The sequence below is a fragment of the Micropterus dolomieu genome, linkage group LG22 (genome assembly GCF_021292245.1).
Source record: "Micropterus dolomieu isolate WLL.071019.BEF.003 ecotype Adirondacks linkage group LG22, ASM2129224v1, whole genome shotgun sequence".
In the NCBI taxonomy this organism is placed as follows: Eukaryota; Metazoa; Chordata; class Actinopteri; order Centrarchiformes; family Centrarchidae; genus Micropterus; species Micropterus dolomieu.
The window spans coordinates 926,265-947,947 of NC_060171.1; the positions used below are offsets into that span (position 1 = coordinate 926,265).

General features: G+C 40.6%; 1 protein-coding gene across 2 annotated transcripts; it reads left to right on the forward strand.

Annotated features, from left to right (window-relative positions):
* The first annotated feature begins 1,419 nt into the window (after nucleotides 1–1,419).
* ciao2a (cytosolic iron-sulfur assembly component 2A) lies at nucleotides 1,420–21,284 on the forward strand. 2 transcript variants are annotated; one of them, XR_006822918.1, is made up of 6 exons: nucleotides 1,420–1,678; nucleotides 5,034–5,198; nucleotides 12,090–12,139; nucleotides 14,666–14,711; nucleotides 15,784–15,950; nucleotides 21,249–21,284. XR_006822918.1 is itself a non-coding variant. In XM_046038491.1 (5 exons), the coding sequence occupies exons 1-5, from the start codon at nucleotides 1,555–1,557 to the stop codon at nucleotides 15,882–15,884; spliced, it is 486 nt and encodes a 161-aa protein (XP_045894447.1). In that variant the 5' UTR covers nucleotides 1,420–1,554; the 3' UTR covers nucleotides 15,885–16,388. The 2 variants fall into 2 exon arrangements, 1 of the variants encoding a protein (XP_045894447.1); XM_046038491.1 differs by lacking the exon at nucleotides 21,249–21,284 and having other exon boundaries at nucleotides 15,784–16,388.
* The last annotated feature ends 399 nt before the right edge of the window (nucleotides 21,285–21,683 follow it).

A 21,683-nucleotide genomic window follows, 5' to 3' on the forward strand; every position in this document is an offset into this window, starting at 1 on the left:
TTTTGTTCTCGTCATTTTTGCTTCTTTCCCCCCAGCATTTCCCCTGTTGTGAAGAATTTCTGGCAAAATGTATGTGGCTTTATTTCTGAAAATATTGATGAAAGTTTTGCTTTACTTTGGAAAAATGTATTGTTTGGTTTCCCAGAAAATAACACACAGAGAAACACTTATTTGTACTTGATTAATCTTCTTTTCATAATGGCCAAATTTGATATCCATCCATCCTCAACCGCTGGCATCACACACACGCCGCGAGTCCATCGCAGGGCCACACACAGACAAACAACCACTCACATCCACAACCAAGGACAATCTGAGAGACACCAATTAACCACGTCTGTGGACGCTGGAGGAAGCCGGAGCACCCGGAGAGAACATGCAAACTCCACACAGAAAGGCCGGGACAACCGGGGTTTGAACCCACGACCTTCTTGCTGCGAGGCGACAGTGCAAACCACTGCACCGGTCAAAAAATTCATAAATGTAAATTTCATAAATGTAAATTTCATAAATGTAAATTCACAGATTAGAAAACTTGCTTTTTTTGCTGTTACAAAAGAGTACAAACAATAAATTGTCTAAATTCAACCGTCCCATGATTTGTACTCCTAATTTTAATTTGCACCTTGTTTGTATTGACTCAGTCCTAAACTGTACTTTTCTTGAAATCTCTTGAAAATGATAAATCCTGTTGAACACAGCCGCCCCCGGTACTTGGGGCAGCATGTGATCATCAAACACGCTGACTTACATTTGCTACAGGCCTGGAAAGTGTGGGAGTGCCTTTGGTGACAGGAATGTTGATGAATACTCACTGTTTTTTATCAATATTTCAATGTTATGGTATTTGGAACTTGGTTGTCTGGACAGAAATAGTGTTTTAAAGATAACTCCCAATAAAAGTCAACACTTAAACAGTAAATATTGCCAAAATATGGACATTCGCCTGGTATATTTTGAAAATGTTTTATGATAACTGTTGTATTTTAGTTTATTTTCATCAGATTTATGGTTACAATTGAATTCCAGGTGTATTAAAATATCTTCAGTTGCATTATTATCCATCTTATGATGGTTTATTGCATTAAATCACAGCTTTTATTTATTTTTTTAAATTTTTTTACGAGGCGAGAATGAAAATATCATATTTCTTCTTTATTGCATCTCCATTTACTCTGTAATGGTAAAATAAATGTGTTAATTTAGCTTCTGACCTTTCAAAGGAGACCAGAATTATGCATCCAGGCCAAATGGTTGAGGAGATATTCCTGAGTCATTTGGGGTTTTTCCTGGAAAAGGGTGTCTGGTTCTGCAAAACTAATAATAATAATAATAAGATTAAAAAAAAAAAAATAAATCACAGCTGGGTGATCGATTGCTTTTCCCTGTGAGCAGAATAGAGGAAGCGGAACTGATCTGTAAACTCCGTGTATTTGCAGTGAAGTCTGGTGTGAAGCTGTTTGTTCTTTACGCATGAAGATAAAGATCCGCTAAAGCTGCTGTCAGCGTCTCCAAAGTCAGTCTGTCCCTTTCTACTATGGCGTCTTCTGCAGAATGGCAGTAGTGTTCAGCCTTGTGTCGTTAACTGTCACCAAGGTTTTACAGTTTTCGGGACTTAGCGACAACAGGAATGCGCTGAAGACTCAGAAGATGGAGGAGAAAGCGCTGGAAGTTTACGGTGAGTGACCCCTGGAGCTGCAGGGAACTTTAATGTCATTAACGAGCTTATGTGAGAGAGAGATTTGGGTTTGTGCAAGTGAGAAAACTGTACACCAGACTCTATTCAAAAATGGGGGCTTTTTAAGTGTACTGGCCGCTCGTCGGACCGTCACACAGCTCGGCTAAAATAACGAACTTGTTTCACAAACGGCGCCAGATTTTAATCAAAATGATGTGTGGGGTGTTTTTATTTATTTATTTTAGACCGTAAGAGAAGTTAAATGAAAATAAAAGGCTTCTTTTTGGTCTAATGTCCGTGATTGGTTGCCCTTAAAAATTAGAGATACCTTCTTTTGTATCCAATATTATTATTTTTTATGGATAATTTGGACGCACGCGTTGTAATTGTAATTCTTTTGGGTAAATACCACAAATACTTGCAAGTTGAAAGGCAGTACTCCCTCTTTTACTGTGTTCATGTTCTTTTACCAACTACTTCAAGGCGCTGAAAGCCATGAACAAAAGGACCAGAAAGGCAAAAAACTTGTTCAGTCCTCGCTTTGTTAATGTCTCATCTTCCTCTCTTGTCCTCATCTTCTGCACTTACAGCAGGGGAAATAAATACATAAATAACACATCAACATTTTGTTTAGTGAACATATTTCCAATGAAGTTGGGACTTTGTGTAAAACATCAATACAAACATCAATACAATGATTTGCAAATCCTTTTCAACCCATGTTCAATTGAATGCACCACAAAGACATTTAATGTTCAAACTGATGCATGTTTACCGCTGTGTTATATCACTTTTCCTTTAACTATAAATGTTTGGGAACTGAGGACACTAACTGTTGAAGCTTTGTATCTGGAATTCTTTCTCATTCTTGCTTGATGTCCAACTTCAGTTGCTCAACAGTGAACCATGTACCTTTCAGCATTAATGGTGCCTTCACAGATGTGCATGGGCACTAACACCCCCCCATACCATCACAGACGCTGGCGTTTCAACTTTGTGCTGATTACAAGCCGGATTTTCCTTTTCCTCTTTGGCCCGGAGGACACGACGTCCATAATGTCCAAAATGTGGACTCGTCAGACCACAGCACACTTTTCCACTTTGCGTCAGTCCATCTCAGAGAAGCCGGCGGCGTTTCAGGGTGTTGTTATGTGGCTTTCACTTTGCATGGTAGAGTTTTAACTCGCACGTGTTGATTGTGTGAACTGACTCTGGTTTCCTGAAGTGTTCCTGAGCCCGTGTGGTAATATCCTTTACACACTGATGTCTGTTTTTAATGCAGTGCCCAGAGGGGTCGAAGGTCACGGTCTTGCTGCTTATGTGCAGAGATTTATCCAGATTCTCTGAATCTTTTGATGATGTTATGGACCTTAAATGATGAAATCCCTAAATTCCTTGCAGTTGCACGTTGAGAAACGTTGTTCTGAAACTGTTTCTGGGATGCACCTTTTATACCCAATCATGACTCACCTGTTTCCAATTAACCTGTTCACCTGTGGAAATTTCCAAACAGCTGTTTTTGAGCATTCCTCAGTCTCTAGTCCCTGTCTCAGCTTTATTTGGAACGTGGTGCAGGCATCAAATTCAAAGTGAGTGAATATTTGCAAAAAACAAGTTTCAGTTTTAACATTAAATATCTTGTCTTTATAGTGTGTTAAACTGAATATTAATAATAATATATTTGTAAATGATTGTATTCTGGTTTTATTTACGTTTTACACAACGTCCCGGCTTCATTGGAACTGGGGTTGTACATGAAACTTTCACCAGGCTTCAGTATTAACTCAAGCAATCCACACATACATAAATCAAAACATTGAAGACCATAAAAAAAAAAAAGAGGAATGACACAGGAGAAAAAAAGTGTTGAACACACCAACTTAATTTTATTTAATACTTAGTGGAGAAGCCTTGGTTTGAAATCAGCTTCCAGACGCCTCCTGTAAGAAGAAATTACTCCATTCTTTAGTTATCTGAAGTCTGCCAGTACCATGCGATTTAAAAACAGCACCACACCATGACGCTTCCACCTCCAAACGTCACTGTCGGTGTTGTGTTTTTAGGGTGAAGTGCAGTGCCATTTCTTCTCCAAACATGGTGTGCAGAATCAAAAGTTCCATCTTGCTCTCATGGTACCAGACCACACCCTGCCAGTATTTCATTGGCTTGCGAGGAGCTCCCGTGCGTGGCCGGTTGATGAATGAGTGATGGAGCTTACGCTTGCGGATGATGGCCCCAGTGGTGCTTACTGGAAGATTCAGAAGTTTTGAAATACATCTATCCGATTCCATCAATGCTCTTGGCTTTTACCCATCATGAGATGTTTCTTGTGTGACACCTTGATAACAAAAAGCCTTTTTGTAGACCATCGCTCTACTAACCCAGCTGATAACACTTTGCCTGATAGGAGGTAAAATGACTTTCTACTAACTACTGATGGATTTCAGCTGCTTCCTGGACTCTCCTTGCCAGTCCAGTATTCTTTTCCTGCGTCATTCCACTTTATTGCACATAAGTTTATTTGTGGTCTTTAATGTTTGGTATTAACTCAAGAAATCCACATGTGTATAGGCTCACTGGAAATATCTTTACTGAACAAAATGTTGACGTGTTAAATACTTATTCCCCCACTGTGACTGTTTTTATTTACTTAGTTTTTTGATTGTTTTTTTTTAAATAAAATATCTCTACTTTATTATTATCTGTTTACTTATATTATCCTGATCTCGGTCTTTCAGTTTATTACTTACATTGTCTGCTGCTATGTTCATGTGTGCTATAATATCATTTCTTCATTTTCTGTTGGATGTATACCCATTCCCTAACTTGTTTGTATATTTTGTACTTTTTCAATAAGGAGGGGGGGTTATGGCAGGTTGCCCTCACTGCAGGCGTAAACATAAATAAATGATTTATTCTTTCTGAGTGGAGTGACATGAAGTTTGGTGTGTTTGGACGAATGTCAGCTTTTGGGATTAGTACTTGAACGGAACTCCAAATAAAGTAATTATTTTCTGAATGGAGTTTGGTTTGTGAGCAACATGTAGAGCGACTACAACTGATGTATCCTGTTATTTTTTTATTAAATCTAAAAACTGTAACATTAGAACTGTCTATCCAATCCATAAATCGTAGTTTTGTTTTGTTTTGATGCAATGAATTCATTTTAAGTTGCTGTATTTCAAAATTCACTTGTCGTTCGGTGAAACCAAAAAAGGAATTTCATCACACAATGCAAATCCTGCAGATGTTTTGGGTTTATTTTGGATTCATAGAAAACTAAACTCACTTTAAACTACTTTGTAGTAGTTGTACTAAACCACGGCGCATCTTTTTTCCTGCCTTCTTTTGTCAGATGTGATTCGATCGATCCGGGACCCGGAGAAGCCCAACACCCTGGAGGAGCTGGACGTGGTGACGGAGAAATGCGTGGAGGTCCGGGAGCTCGGAGAGGACGAGTACCTCATCATTATCAAGTTCTCTCCAACCGTCCCCCACTGCTCTCTGGCCACTCTGATCGGTGAGTCACTCAGCTGATAACAGAACGCGAGTCTGGATGGTCTTGACACACACCGAGATGACGGCAGACTCGTCGTACCGGTTTGTAGGCTTCATTCAGGGTGTAGTCAGATCACTAGAATTAAAATGCACTCCTGTTGGAGTGGAGATGTTTTCACTACCAGCAACCCTTTTTACATTACAGGGAGTCACTTTATTCAACATTAACATTAAAGTACTGCTCAATAATGCTTTTTAAAGGAATAATTCACCCAAAAATCAGTAGTACATACAATACAACAAGTTTTATACATTTCCTTTGAGGATTAGAAGAAAACTTAACTTTGGTGTTAAAAAAAATACTAAAAATGAAATAAAAACAAAACACAAGAGGTTTGAAAAAACCAGGCGTTATAACCCCTCACATGAGTTTTTATAGCCCTGAACTAACTTCAGTATTACCTTTTCTAACGTGCTAACATCACCTGCGGAGCTGCAGCTAACGATTATTTTATCATCAATTAAAACTTAAATTAAAACTAATTTTCTCAATCGCTTGGTTTATAAAATCCTAGAACATAGTGAAAAATGCACAGTTTCCCAAAGGACCAGCTGAAGAGCCTAAAGATATTTAGTTTGCCCTCAGAAGATTACAAAACCAGCAACTTGAGATTTGATTAATTATCAAATTGGCTGCTGATCAATCATCTGTCCAACCATTTCAGCTCAAATCACCTGCACGTTACCTAACATCAGCCTCTAGGCTGTGACCTGACAGAGAGCTTTACATTAACGCCACCGCAAGTCCTGTGCAATTAACCCTTTCACGCATAGTGCTCACTACAGTGGACAGCTATTCAAAAGACATTTACTTGAATGGGCAGAGGTCCTGATGGTCTAGTTGTGTATCAGCCACTATAGCGGACGCTAGTGTGTCATGCCATACGCTGCCACCCTCTGGTAAGCCGTTGTAATTGCAACTTAAATTCATCAAAACCAAGATGGCCGACGGATGATCGGAAATGCTGTGCATCTCAGAATCTTGACATTCCTCCAATTATAGGAGAACCCTGCAGGTAAATACAATTTGGTAACATTGAGTAAAAACTGAGGAGTAATACAATTGTTAAACTTTTCAAGTATTGATTTTTATGCTGGGAGGAAGTTGCAATTAATCATCTGTCCACTAAATTGGACATTAAATAATCATTAAATACTAGTTCATTGTATTTAAAATATAGCCAGCAAGCATAAGCTCAGAAGTGAGCTTCAGCGTTTTTGCATTGCATTAAACTGCATTAGAATATGTTAAAATATGTGACCACATTAGTTTAACAGCCTGAAAAATATAGTTTTCACATACTATATAATTTTATTCATTGGTTTGTTAAATAAATATTTCTTAAGTTAAAACCTTACGCGCATGCTGTCCACCTTAGTGGACATGTAAAAAAGTCCTTGAAAAATGTGTCTTTAAAATTTTTTTTATTTTGCATGCCTAAAGAGCAATAAAAACACATGCAATTCATGCATGAAAGGGTTAATTAATCGGCTGATATTAGACAGATAAACTCGAAAAGTAACAAGAAATTGCCGTACAGAAATGCCAAACTAGTTCAATCTCGAAACGTTTTCCACCCGTTAGCTACAGTTTCCAGGTTGAAGATGTTTTCTAGAAATATTAATGTAGGTTTTCTCTGGTTTGGGGGGCGTGTTGAGGTGTTACAGGATCAGCAGCAACATGTATGTAAACACTGCATATTAAAAAGGAAGTTAAGTGAAGAGCGCTTGCGAACACAACTGGGTGTTCAAGGCAGCACTGTTTCTGTTCAAATAAATGTATTGCTAAGTTTGGTCGAGGGTCCAGGTTTGAGTAGATTTATTCATGTTTACACTGTAAAGAAAAAAAAAAAAAAGTCCCACGCAGTGAAAATGAATAAAAAGATAAATAAAACTTGAGGGATCCGTATCAGGAGAGTTTATTTATGTGTTTTTGTTGAAAGTCAGATTACCTGAATATGAATCATCACGGTACTTTTCTTCAGGAGGAATAGTGTACTCTTTATTTCTTATTACATGAGCGACCGTTATGGCCTTTTGTTTACTGCACTGCTACTAGAAGCGAGTACAGTTCAGTACTGCAGCTGAAAGCTTGACCCTTCACCTCATTACTGTGGGTGATCAGTCTAATCTGTTTCAGTCAGAGAAATGACAAGAATGTGAATCTGAATAAGAGGAATCAGTTCCTGGATCACAGCGTTGCGCTCGAGCTGTAATCCCGTCCGAGAAGTGGGATCATGGAAACGTGAAGAAAATTTTATACACACAAAACACATCTTTGCTTTTCATAAATTGAAATCTGTGTGACTTGTGTCTGAGTTTCTGTGCAGTTATTTTTGGCTCTTTTAAACATAATGTCCCTGCTAACTGGATGGCAGAAGGGTAAATATAAAACTTGGCTTCCATTCATGCACATATGCACACAGTTAATTGGATTCGGAGTCCATTAGCTACAAGATATGAAGTGGGCACAAGTCCAGCGCTGGAACAGACCACTTCACGGGTTTTATTCTCAGCACTCTGCGCCTGTGTTCAGGCTCTCAGCAGGGTGAACAACACACATTAGTCTTTTCACTCAGCAGTTTTCACTCGCCATGTATATCTTAGCCATCCAGACAGTTTTATAATGAGCGAGCAGTTTTTCAAAGACACCTTAAGTAGTTTAAGAGTCACATAGAACTTATTTTCCAGATTATAATTTCTGTTGTCTGAACCCGCTTGTTCCAAACACGGTTTTCAGTTGCAGTAAACAGATTCAAGATGTGTTTTGTATGATTTTTATGCATCGTTTACACAAAGCACATTTGCTTTTGATGCTTTGTAACGACCCAAAAAGCTTTTAGTTTGGTGATTTTCAGGTCTAGTGGAGACCTTTTGGGACATCTAGCTTTTAATGATTTAACTTTTCTGCTAAATTTAATCATTGTTTGTTTTTTGCAATTATTAATCGAATAACTGATTTAGTAAATACCTATAAAATTAATCACCAGCTATTTTAATAATTAAAAAGGTTGAGTCTTTGTTTATTCTTTTTTTCCTTTTTTTTCTTTTTTTTTAGACAAATTCTCTGATCCCAACTTATGTGAACATTTTGGTTTCATTACTCCTATGACAGTAAACTGAATATCTGTGGGGTTGTGGACAAAACAAGACAATTGAGAACATCATCTTGGGACATTTTACATATTAAATAACTAATCAAGAAGATAATCAACTCCTTTATTATTATTATTTTTCCCAGTCCTATATTGTAGTTCTGTGACTCCTGTATGGCCGCTTTGTATGATGATTATAAAAAATATTTTATTTTTCTTATACTGATTCTTGTAATGTAAATGCTCCGTTCTTGTATAGTGCCTTTCTAGTCGCTTGTTGTTTTCGACCACTCAAAGCGCTTTTACACTACATCTATTCATACACTGAGCCTAAGTGCTCAAACAGAAACTAACATTCACTCTCACTCATACACTGGCGGAATACCGACCTTCCGATTAACGGCCAACCCGCAATACCTCCTGAGCCACAGCCGCCCTTGGCTGTAAGTTCAGGAAGCGCTTGATTTGGTCTGCAGCAGAGATTTCCATGAGCGGAGCACACATTTTAAAAGGCGATATCGCCGTCTATCATGTTCATTTAATTGTGGGGAGCTAAAATCGTAATCGCGATCACTATTCGATTAATTGTGCAGCCCTAGTGACAGGAAGAGTGTCCTCTTGGATGGTGGATGGTCTTAATTGTGAATAACTGCCCTCTAAGTTGCCCTTCTAGTGGAGAAAACGCTGCCTTCACTGTTGCGTCTGTCATGCTGAAACAGGAACTGTTGACACAAAGGTGGAAGAACGTTGTCACTGTATGCTGCTGCATTAAGATTAAAGGGCCTGAAGCAGGAAAAGAAAACGGTACACAGAAGTGTGTGTGTGTGTGGACGCTTGCAGCATAACATCTGGACGGTTTGAATAATATTAACTTCAATTAACATGAGAACAGGTGAATTACCATATTTTGATATAGGACTTTTAGTGGTTCAGTTACATGGAAATATAGAAAAAGAAGAAGTAACGTCCAGCTCTAATTGTAGAGCCCATACACACACAGTGCATGCTGGGAGCCGGTAGACTCTCAGTTTGAGTGTGAATGAACTGGCAGATCTTCCCTCTGGGGGTTTTTCTTAATAGGATGAATATTTGAGAATTAATTGACGGCTCCCCTGAAGATATCTCGGCCTCTTCTAACTCCGAACGTGTGCCGGAGGGAAGAATTTTATGCGGCAGATGATTTTCTGACCAGAGGGGGCTGCTGGCGTTCCGCTGCACTGTTCTTCACTCAGACGCCCTGCAGCTGCCAGCAGAAGCTTTTTAACACGGCTGCCAGCAGATCGACCCACATCCCTGCGTCCATTTTAGGACGTTTTGCTGCCCATTTTCAGCAGCCTCAAGAGTTTGAAAGCAGAACCAGTGGTTTGAAATCATCAAACGGTAAATGACAGGATTTGGTGGAAGAGGGGAGGGCTTCATTCTCGTTCAAACATCAGACAGACAGAAATCTATCAGAGGAAATGGAAAAAGACAGCAGCAGGAAACAGAGCAGATATACAGTGTTTGTCAGGGTATGATGAGGATCCCGTTTAGGATCAAAGAGTTAGTGAACCGATGCAGGAACCTGTACAGAACCACCTGCACTCTGCAGAAAATGATCATAATTATCTAAACACATTCAGAATCAGGTTGATTGCCAGGGACATTTTCACATGTGAGGTATTTTGGTGCTTACATGAACATAAATATATAAAGATAGAAAAAGTAAAGCTCAAAAATGTTCAAGTAGGACTATGCCAAATAAATAAAAGAAATGTTACTGAAGGAAACTTAAAAACGTATAATTCAGAAGGAGTCTGGCACAAAATCGAAAGATACAATAAAATATGAAACAACCAAGATGGGGAAACTAGAGTCATTTAAAAGATTTTATAACATCAAAAACCATCAGTACAGTATGTAAATTATATTTATGATATTACAGATTGTTTTACATGAAGTGTGTACATATAGATCCTAATGGGGATCAGAAGAAAATGCATCTAGCATAGTATTATCTCTTAAATGTGGTTAGGTGGTGATGTGGTCACTGGTCAGTTTAGATAAACATACATATTTCCTTCCTGTGGGTTTTTGACTGCAGTTCACTTTATTTATGTAGCACAAACCTGCACTGAGGCAGTTCCAAAGGGCCTTACAAACTTAAAAAAAATTAATTGTTATCTTGGATCTCTCTTTCCCGATAATTGTACCTTTTTAAAATGTCAAATACAAGAACTGAAAAAAATACAATCTGAAACAGGCAAATCAATGCACATCATCTTTGGATTTATACAACATGATTCACAATCGATTGAATTAATAGAAAAGGGGGGGGGCAGTGTTTCCAGGCTCACTCTGAATGAATAAATGAGCGAATGCACAGCAGTAGTCTTCTATTCAGAAACCACACATGGATGCAACTCCGAGGAGAACGTGTGCAGCCCGCCGTCTCTCTGTATCACAGTGAATGAAAGAAAGTATTCCTGTGGGGAACATAATTAAAGCATGACGCAGCTTAAACATTTACAAAAGATTCGTCCAGTGGTTCGAGCTGAACGACTGTTATCAGCAATCATTCTGAGAATCTGTTTAGTGAAAACACGTCCTCGCTCAGATGGCAGCACGTGCTGCTTCTCTAGAGACTAGAAAAATGAATCCGTAGATTTACCATTAAGGAAGATAATTAGTTTTAAGGTGTGTTCACATGAAGCAAATTTAATCCTCGCAACGCTCTCCTCGTGGGGGTTTTATCGCTGGACAACTGCACACAAGGCGATAACTCGAATAAACACAACCTGCGATTACTACATGAACCCAAAGTAAAAGTTTTGCTGGGATTTAATTGCAATAAACGGATCAAACTGATGCCGAAATTCGTTTCTCGGTGTAGCTACGGGGGTTTATTTGTCCAAAAGCTGCAGCGCTGCTCCCGGCTCTTTGTCCTACACTTCCCCGCTCTGCCTGGTCCTCTCCACACAACGCTGTGAAGCGGTCGGTGACGTCCGGATAATCTCACCGCTGATGGGCTTTCGCAACAAAGCGTCAAGCGAATTTCTCGCTTAAAAGTTGAAAGATTTGAACTTGAGCGAACCGGCGAATGTCGCAACAAACCCATCTTCTGCGACGCCCGGAGCGAATTCGCATGAATTTGCATTGTTGCAAAGGCTGGATTGGCTTTAAGTGTGAACACGCCGTTACTGATGATATCAAAGGGTGAAATGACAACTGGATTTTGTTGCATCTGACGAATGACATCTGCGCTTGTGTGTTTACTGTCGCTTCACCCGGTCCGTGCTTGTAAAATATCCACCATGTCAGATAACATCTCTTTGTGTTTCTCTGCAAAATGCAAAAATGGGTCACAAAAATACCTGGGCGGCCCGCCCAAGTAACGTCTACATGTGGGAAACATGCCACAGTAAATTAGGAACATGCTACTGTGTCTGCGTACTTTACTGACTGTATGACAATCAGGGTGTTGTGAATTATTCAGAAGGACAAGAAGATTAATAAAAATGTTATTCACATTCTCTTGGAAAAACATTATCTATTATCCTTCACCAAGTCCTCCTGCAAATGAGTGTTAATTACTCAGTTTGCATGCTTGATATTGGCCATCCATGTCTGCTCTCTCTTTTTCTGTCTAATCCCCAGCAGACATCAGTCTGACACAATCGCCTCCATCTGCTGGATATTTTTCCTGCTCTGAAATGTTGCTTTTAATCATCTGTGATCAGTGTCTGACGGTGATGTGGTGTGTGTGTTTGTGTCTGCAGGCCTGTGCTTACAAGTGAAGCTGCAGCGATGTTTGCCATTTAAACACAAGGTGAGTAGCAGAGCAGTGACCGTCTGTCGGCAGCTAGCCGTGCAGATCATCTACTTTTCACTTGACGCCGTCCTCATTTCTGTACATCGGTGTGCTGAACAGCGGCCGTATCAGACGAAAACCTCGCTGTGAATTCACTGAGTCCACTGAGCTGTGGGCAGCAGCTGAGCCCTGTGTTTCTACAGCTCGCTCTGTCGGCTGCTGTCCCACCACGTGTTCAGCCTGTATTTTAATAGCACCGTTAAAGTAGCTGAATTAGCTGTTAGCAGCTCCTGTTTGGATTCTACTCATGTATGTAGGTTACTTTCACACTGAAGTTTAAACCTTTGCTAGGGGCCGGTTTTTCATGGTGTGGTCTTTTGTTAAGACAAATCTTAATAGTACGGTTTTACACTTTTAGACAACAGTTTGGCCTCTTAAGATGACAATGCCATCCATCCATTATCTATACCTGCTTATCCGTGCAGGGTCGCGGGGGGCTGGAGCCAGCTCCATAAAGAAATGCCTTTCCCATTTTAGTGTAGAAGAACTTGACCTCAACCCTATTGAACACCTTTGGGACGAACTACAATGTCTCTCTTCTTAATAAACGGGCAAAAATTCCCTCAGACAAACTCCAAAATCTTGTAGAAGAGCTTTGCCAGAAGAGTGGAAGCTGTTACAGCTGCAAAGGGGGGCCAACTCCATATGAATGGCTCTGGATGTCATAAAAGTAATGTGTAGGTGTCCCAGTACTTTTGTCCATATAGTATATTTCACTCGTTCTACTTTCAAATAAACTCTGTATCAGCTGTCTGTCTGCAAATCCTCCTCAGAGTCAGAGCATCTGGGCCCAGCCTTATCTACGAGCAGCACCGGTTTTCTAAGCAGATTTGTGTGTAATGAACACGGACACACTGAATCTAAAAGGATGTGTAGTGTCCGTGTGTCCGGATTTGACTGAGTTATAAGTCAGAGGAGTGTGTTTTTCCAGTAACCTGTGCTAAGGGATTTAAAGGACCTCCTCCATCAGCTGCAGCTTCGCCTGCTGACTGTGCTGGTGAGCAGATAAATCAGCAGCATTCACCCTTTCACCTCACACAGTGTCTTTGCCTGAAGCCTCTTCCTCTGCGCCTTCCTGCACCCCCTGAGAGGGGTGCGGCTCAGTCTGAAAATCCCTTTAGGTGTTTTTTGTGAACTGGTTTCATCCAGTGGTTTTATATCTTTTAATGATTAAATGTATGTTTTGGAAATGAGCTGTTGTTACGAACTGGTTGAAGGTTAAACATGGTCACTAGCTGGTGGCGATTACATAATTCCACGAGCATGTTTTACCCCACAGAACAGAAGTTTAAAGACTCGACCAAACAAATCGAGCGCTCCCACGGGCAACAGAAGAAGGTTGGGGGAGTTGGTAGAGACGGGACTTCTGGAGCAACTGGGCTGTTGTTTCATTAACAATTCAAAGAGTACAGCTCAGAGAAACAGGGAGGCAGAAACACAGTCAGCCCGTTAAAAACAGCTAATTAGCTGTTAATTCTCGTCCCACTTTTAGAGGTCAAGGGTCACAGAGAGAAGAGTTTTCCTGGACGACCATCAAACGGAGCGTGTGGAGGCAGGTGGAGAGCTGCGTGCTTCATCTCCGCAGCATTGAAGCGGCTCTACAAACAAAGATGAGTAGCCTCTTGATTGGAGGAGTGTTTCCTATCAGGGAGCTGCTGAACATCTGCTCGGTGCAGAGAGCGCGGCCAACACGACGCAGCTTCACACTGCAGTCTGAGCTAAGAAAGGCAGAGACACACAGGTCACATCAAGCGGTATCTTTATTTCCTTGATGTCATACAAGCTTTTAAAAGATTTTTTTGTTGGGTGACATTAAACACTGTCACATCAGTGGGCTATAAGTAATGCAGAGCGACAGTTTGATCTTCACGGAGGGGTAGAAAGTTTCTCTACCGAAACACCAAGAAATCAGGGGATTAAAGTGATCTAAAAGGTGCCAGAATAAGAAAAGAAGGACAGTGTTTAGGTTGCCCACTGATGTTGGGTGATCCGGTCTGGCTCGCAGTCGGTGTTCAAGTTCATTTCAAAGGTGTTGGATGGGTTTGAGGTGAGAGCTCTGTGCAGGCACGTCGACTTCTTTCACATCAGACTGAGAAAACCATTTCTTTACGGCTGAGCAGGAACGGGACAAACACAATCTGATGACGCACAGAACACATATTTTCTTCCGGACAAACAACCCCTAAACCTGCCAGCGTACACGCTTTGTTACGAAACATTTATATTGTTTGGTGTCGCTGTGAACAGTTTCTTGTCTCAGCGTTTGAACCGTCACCACCCGTTTACTTAATTGCGTTTGTTCTCTGAGCTGCACGTGTCGCTTTTCTCTCTCTTACTCTGCAGTTTTCAGTCCAAACTGCCTTCCTCTAAACGTTTCTTCTCTTTTAAGTAAGCATGTAGCAAATATCTGAAAAAATAACACCAGAAAGAAGAAAAACGCTGTGCGACCTGCCTTTTAACATCAGTTCTTTTTCCTTTTCTCAGTTGGAAATTTACATTTCAGAAGGAACCCATTCTACTGAGGAAGATAGTAAGTGTCTTATTTTTATTTTTTTTTTCAATTTAAAACAAAATGTGTTTGCTTAGATTAAACAACCTCCCACTGAAGCAATTCTCTCAGACATGTTGGATGTGCTGTGTTCTGCAGCTAGAAATTCAACAAAGTCAACATTAGTGTTTAAGGGTCAGTGAGGTTAAACAAACGGTCTGATGCAGTTTTACAAACAAAGGGTTGAAGTAACGGCATGTTCCCCACCGATGATCTAACAGGCTGATTCTTGTGTTTTTCTTCATGCTAGCAGTCTAAAGGTGTCTTAAGACTGAATGCAAAGCACGTTTTAGAGGCGGGGCAATTGCATACACGGTGAAAAAGAAACACGGCTGTCCAAAGTCTGCTTCGGCCTCATTCTGAACACACGTTCAAGATTTAAAAGTCGCTCATCAAGACATTATGGTAGTTTCTGGTGAGATTGTCCACAGAGGATTAATCCTAGTCATTTAGGTGACATCATGATCTTTTGTTAGGGCTGCACAGTTAATTGAAATATTGATATCGCAGTGTGGCCGAGAGTAACATCCAAATTGCAGAAGCTGAAGTTTTTTTGAAAACGGTGCCGCAGAGACACCCGCTTACACATCCTCTTCTCCAGAGAAAGAAATCGGTTTCTTTGATGCAGACATCGTCATGATTTAGTAGTTATTTTCTGTGAAAATGACAGTGATGCAAAAATGATCATTCCCACTAATCGTGAGTCATACTGCAATAAATCATCACAATATGATTTTTACCATATTTTGCATCACTTTGTTCTATAACGCAGTATCTCAAAGTCGACTGAACTTTCCTTTAGGCCACTCATGTGACTCATTTGCCTTTATTACCTGCGACAGGTTCTTCACACATTAACACTAATGATGGACCTCCAGCACAGGCAGTCATGGCTAAAAATAAAACAGGCCTAAAGTTCATCTGCACGCAGAACATCCACTTTAAAAAGCAATAAATAAAACCTTAGTTTTGGCCCATTTGTGCAATAATGCAGCACTGAAACAGTGAAGCTGCTGTTCCGCTGGGAGTTACTCAGTGAAGTTTGTGTCTCCAGTTAACAAGCAGATCAACGACAAGGAGCGAGTGGCGGCCGCCATGGAAAACCCAAACCTGAGGGAGATCGTGGAGCAGTGCGTCACCGAACCGGATGACTGACGGAGGAAGCTCCACCAACCTGAAGCAAACCCCCGTGTGTGTGTGTGTGTGTGTGTGTGTGTGTGTGTGGATATTATTATTCAGACGATTCTGCTCTGGGGAGTTTGCAGGTGTCTGGAGGATTTTCTGGAGAGTCTCCAGTGAGAAGCTGAGGAACACTGAGGAGGTGATTTAAAGCCAGAATGGAAGCTGGAATAAAGCCACAGATGTGTGTTGACTTTCCCATCATTCCCTGCCGGGCCGCCTCATGATGCGCAGCAGCAGGTCTTTGTTGTTGTCGTCGTCTGCAGAGTTCTATTTAAGGACACGCTGCAGAAGAAGTGGGCCAGTGTTTTCATCTTTTCCTGTGTTGACTGTTTTTAGAAATCTGTCCTTTTTTTAAAATGCACTCATCCGCTGGTTCAGATTTATGTCTGAGTAGAAAATATGAATCTTAGAGGGAATGATTTTTAAAAAGATAAATGTAAAAAAAGAATCTGATATTAAAAGCTACATCAAAGAGAAGCAGCTGCTGAGTTGTGTGTGACTGAATAATGAGTCTGAATCAGGAGATCAGTTACATTTAGTAGATTTAGAAAGGTTCCTACTTTACAGAGTGCCTGTTAAAATACCACTATTCAAGCAAATACACACACTTACATAAATGTTTACTTTTACCCGGGATTTTTCTCTCTTGTCTTTCTCTTTTAAGTCGCCAAACTCCATGGAAGAATAACTAAATCACTGGATTTGCCCTAAAGTATAAACTTCACTAGCTTAACTTTAAACCTGCAGCAGAGACGACTTGTAAAAGTTGAAATGTTGAACTTATTTCCACATCCAGCAGCTACAGAGCAACATGATGCTTCATGTGGAGTCGTGTTTGTGTCACCTGATGAAGGTGAGTCTAGTATTCTGTGTTTGGTCGCCGCCAGCTCCTGAGGGAGAACAATCCACTGTGTTCACCAGCTGCTCTCTGACGGAGTCTGTCTGCGGTTTGCTGCCAAGCAGGTCGCGTTCAACGGCTTCATCTCTGAAAACGCCGCTGAGCGAGCACTGGACAGAAAAATAATGAGCTGGAAGTCACTCAAAAGCTCTGTAAAGCTGAGGGCAGCTGCAGATGTAGTTGATAATTGAGTCTTGCTGCTTTAACCAAAACAACCGTGCAAAGAGGGAACAGACTCTGAATATCCTCACTTTGCAAAAAATCAATCTAAAAGGGTCTAAAACTAAAATGTGTCCTTCAGTTTAGCCTAAAAAACAGAAATGCCTCAAATATAAATATATAGATTTACGTATGTAGATCTGTCTTTACATCAGCTAAGCACAGCTGTATACTACAGTTTATTTACTAAAGTTTTTTTATTTTTAAGACTTTTAGCTGATCTTAGAGCAGGAAAATGGTACAAGGCTTAGCTTAATTACATAAAGTATAGAGAACTTATCAAGTAAGGGGATTAATGTAATAAGATGATTTTGAAATGGTGATAAATAAACCATGACTTCCTCCTTCGTTAGCAAATCTTCAGTTAAACTAATTATCCAAAGACAAGATGTCATTTTTCATTTTTAAGAAATATCCACTTTGGATCTTCTTCCCAACTGAACCTGGCTCAGATATTTCAACAACACTGAATGGCTTTTTAAGGAGAGATGGACTTGAGGACACGTTTCAGCTCTGCTTAGTTGTTGTAATGGCAGGATTCACATGTTGGGGGCGCTGTTGGACTTACATCAAAGATCCTGTGAGGAATAAACGATAATTAGAGCTGTGTCAGGACCACAGAGCTGATAAACATCCGAATAGATCCATGCCTTCATTAGAGAGTTGAATTCAGCCGATACAAACTGCATAAATAAACACAAAGTTCCACCTGAAGTTACCGGCAGAAGTTGGAGTCTGCTGAAACCACGCTGTGTTCTGTTGGATTCCTGCAGACTCTGAGCTCTCCAGCTGAACAGATGAAAACAGCAGCAGAGTATGAAAGGGTTTTTTTCTTATTATTATTATTTTTGGTGCAAAACAACTTGAGCACTGTGACAGTGGAATTTGTAGTTGTAGAAAATAGTCACATGCACATTGGTAAATTCAAAGTCAGAGAAAAAAATGCAACCTTGTAGATTTCTTTCCCCCTCTACCACAAAAATCACAACAGTTCTCAAATTCTTCATTGCTGGTGCACAAATCCTCTTCTGTGAATCACAAATTAAAGAACTCATGCGCTCACTTTTTTGTACAGTTGCTGCAGTGAATATTGTGCTAACACATTCACATACCTTCACCTAAAAATGTGAATTCATGCAGCGAGAGTAGAATGTTTTATTATTCTTCTATTTAGACATTTAACATGTGAGTTTGCAGTAATCGGCAAAGAGAAAGGGGTCAACGAGACACCGCACTTACAAAGCTTAGTGGACTTAAAGAGACAGCTGACCACCTAGAGCACACTTCAGCTATTTATTTTTTGAAAATCTTTTTGCATAGACTGAACCCCTACACTGTTTTAAAATAGTTGTACATTAACCCACAGTATATATATATCCTATTGTGTACATGTTCTAATACTCTGCATACTTCCCATATGCATAGATTGCTGTTCATACATCCTTATTTGCACTCTCCATCCTCTAACTCTGTCTATATGTTTTTAATATATTCACATTTCACTGTATTAAAGCTGTATATTGTAACTCCACTGTACATAGCATTAACTGCACTAATCTGCATTTCTGGTTAGATGCTAACTGCATTTAATTAGCTCTGTACCTGCACTCTGCATAATGAGAAAGTTGAATCTAATCTAAGCAGAAGTGGCACCAAATGAAGAGCAGGTTGGGAACTGAAAGAACTGACTCCCTTCAAAGAGCTTTTTGATTTGATACTTTCTAAATCCAGCTGTCTGTTGCTGAATTTGTGTGTTTTTACATGAAAGTATTGATACTTTTTAATTAAATGATGTGAATGCACACAGTGTACGTCCTTGCTAATGCCTTGCTCTGTGTTGGAAAGCAGTGAAAGCTAAATGTAATGCAGTGCCACAGCCTCACAGCTCCCATACAGCCCACGTCTGTGATCAAAGCCAGTGTGCAAATGCCGAGCAACAATAAAGCCTCAACACTGGCACATCCAGCAGTTCAGGGGGGTACAGAGCGAGTATCTCTGACTCTGCTGCGCTGAATTATTAGCCTCTCTGACAGGAGGCTGGGAGCCCAGCGGGAAAGCCTTTGATTACAGAGGAGAAGAGGTGATTTGGATTCAGCGTCAGAAACATTTTCAGGGCTCTAGTAATGAAATGGGAGTGTAAGGAGAGGCGGGAGAGCATAGAGACTACTGCGTTGGCTCTGATATCAGGTAAATTGGTATTTTCTGTCAGCAGTGTGTGTGTGTTTTAATAGTGTCTGTCTGTGTCGCCTTCAAGTCCATACTACACAGCTGATCTTTGGGCCTTAGGTGGGAAGCTGGAGTTTTAATGTTGACACCACTTTCATGAAATGGCTTATTGAATCTGTTCTTACATTCTCATTTGTCAGCTGGTACGGGTCACTTAACCTTAAAAACAAAAATCGATTGCAAGGCATCATCAGAGTGTGCTAGTTGTGCGTGAAAATCACAGCCATGAACGACCTTTTGCTTTTCTTTGTGGTTAGGACTTTGAAGAAGGCCCCATTCAATCCACCATCAAAGGAGTTCAAGTTGCTTCCATCTGGCCGTGTATAGCTTTAGTGTATGTTTTTTAATGTCATATTTATTTATTGCCTATGTATAAATATCCTGCTTGATAGTTGTGTGCTGACAGCATAAAGACTTGCCTCTCTAGGATACTAAAGATATCCTTGATCCTGTTGGATCCACGTTTCAAACACATAAATGTGATAATTATGTGTTTTTTAATGCTACAATTTGCATTTAATTCTGGTCATTTAGCACATTTCTCAACAGTGTCTTTAACCTCGAAGCCACCACCTCCACATCAAGCATCCTCACCTCCAAGATCGCCTATGTGAAGGAGATGTGTTGCACTGCGTGAGGCAGATGGTGGTCACACCAGATACTGGTCAGGTTTCCGGACCCCCCAATACAGTGAAACATTTTGCAGTGGCCTTTTATTCTATATACCCTATTTAATGGGGTTAATTGAGTCTGTCATTACCACTCCAGGCTCGCTGTGCCAGCTTCTGCACTATGTAACACTGGGGTAATGTAACAGGAAATGCTCTTGCGCCGGTTGCGGTCTAGCTTTGTTAGCTAGTTCACCACCCAAGTTTCAAGCAACATTATGCTGCTGCTGGCAGAGAGTGGCGCAGGGGGCGAGCCTGCAGCATCCTCGATTGATTTATTGTTATCTAATGGCAGAGGCAAAAAGACAGAAGGGGATATTGACATTGACAGAAGAAGCCATCAAGAGCAAAAGAGAGAGACCAAGCAAGGGGCTGCCGGACATTGGCAAGACAGACGCTGAGCTGCCTTCTTTCAGCCTTGCTTGGTGACTTGCTAGTTTTTGATCGTAATATGATCATAATAAATGCATTATTATTTATGAGAGCATTGAATTACACTCTGAAACGGTAGGGGTGACAAATAGCACACACCCCCCCACACACACACATCTTACATAATGTTGCTTTAAATACCTTCAACACAATCTCATAAAAAACAGACAAAGTACATCTTTACTATATGGAAATCAAATATAATGTCATGTTCAAAATGGCTTTTCATTTCATAAAAAGCTGCTCACTGTGGTTTAAATCAAACAGGAGGAAATGGACGATTTTCAGCAGGATGAATCCACATGTGATGCTCTAGTGAGCAGGACGGTGTAGTCGGGCTGAGTCAGAGTGTGTTCATGGTGATGAAGGAACATGTGACCCAGTGCAGCAGTGAGGCTCACTGATGGGTTTTAATATTTTCTAGATAACAATGGAGCTCCATGGCTCAGAGGAAGAAGAATCATCAGGCTGTGAGACACTCAGGGCTCGTTAGGTGATACGTTCACTGCTGGTCTGACAAACATGAGAGAAACAGAATATCACCAGCGTTCCTCTAATTTGAAATAATTAAAAGGAAAGTAAAAATGTATGCAGTCAAGAATGCGTATCTTCTTCTTCATTAATTAGCCATGTTCCTCATTCTCAGTGTAGTTCTTCTTACTGCTCCACCCTCTGCCACCCTGCTCCGGAGCCCCACTGTGTGTTCAATCGCCTCCCGCAGAGGCTCCGCTGGGATCTCCTCTCACACTGAAAAGCTCTGCATATCTATCTCAACTGGTGCTGCAACGGATCAGCTGCTGAATGCACAATTGATTATCTGACCACAGGTAGGTGGAGATGGACTGGTGTATATACACACAGGGATTGATTAGGGAATTAGAGGTAGTAGCACAGGTGTGTGTGTGTGTGTGTGTGTGTGTGTGTGTGTGTGTGTGTGTGTGTGACAGCAAATGACAAGTTGGTGTCTGGCAGGCATTCAGGGAGGAAAACCCGAATATTTTCTTGTGCTTCTTGTTCAGCGTGATGTTTTTGTTTTGGAAAATGTTCAGCTGACACACACACACACACACACACACACACACACACACACACACACACACACACACACACACAGAGAGTCCTGACTACGCTGTGTTGTAATTCTGCTGCTGTAAATGGATTCTGCTCTATTACCTGAAGGCTTTTCAGTTACAAGGGAAAGGAAATGTCAACATATTTTTTTTGAATGCATCTTTCAGACAGCAGAGGAACATGACTGATTAATGATGTGTTGTCCACCCCTGGGTCTTTTTTACTGACAAATTGCATCTTCATTCCAAATTGCCATAT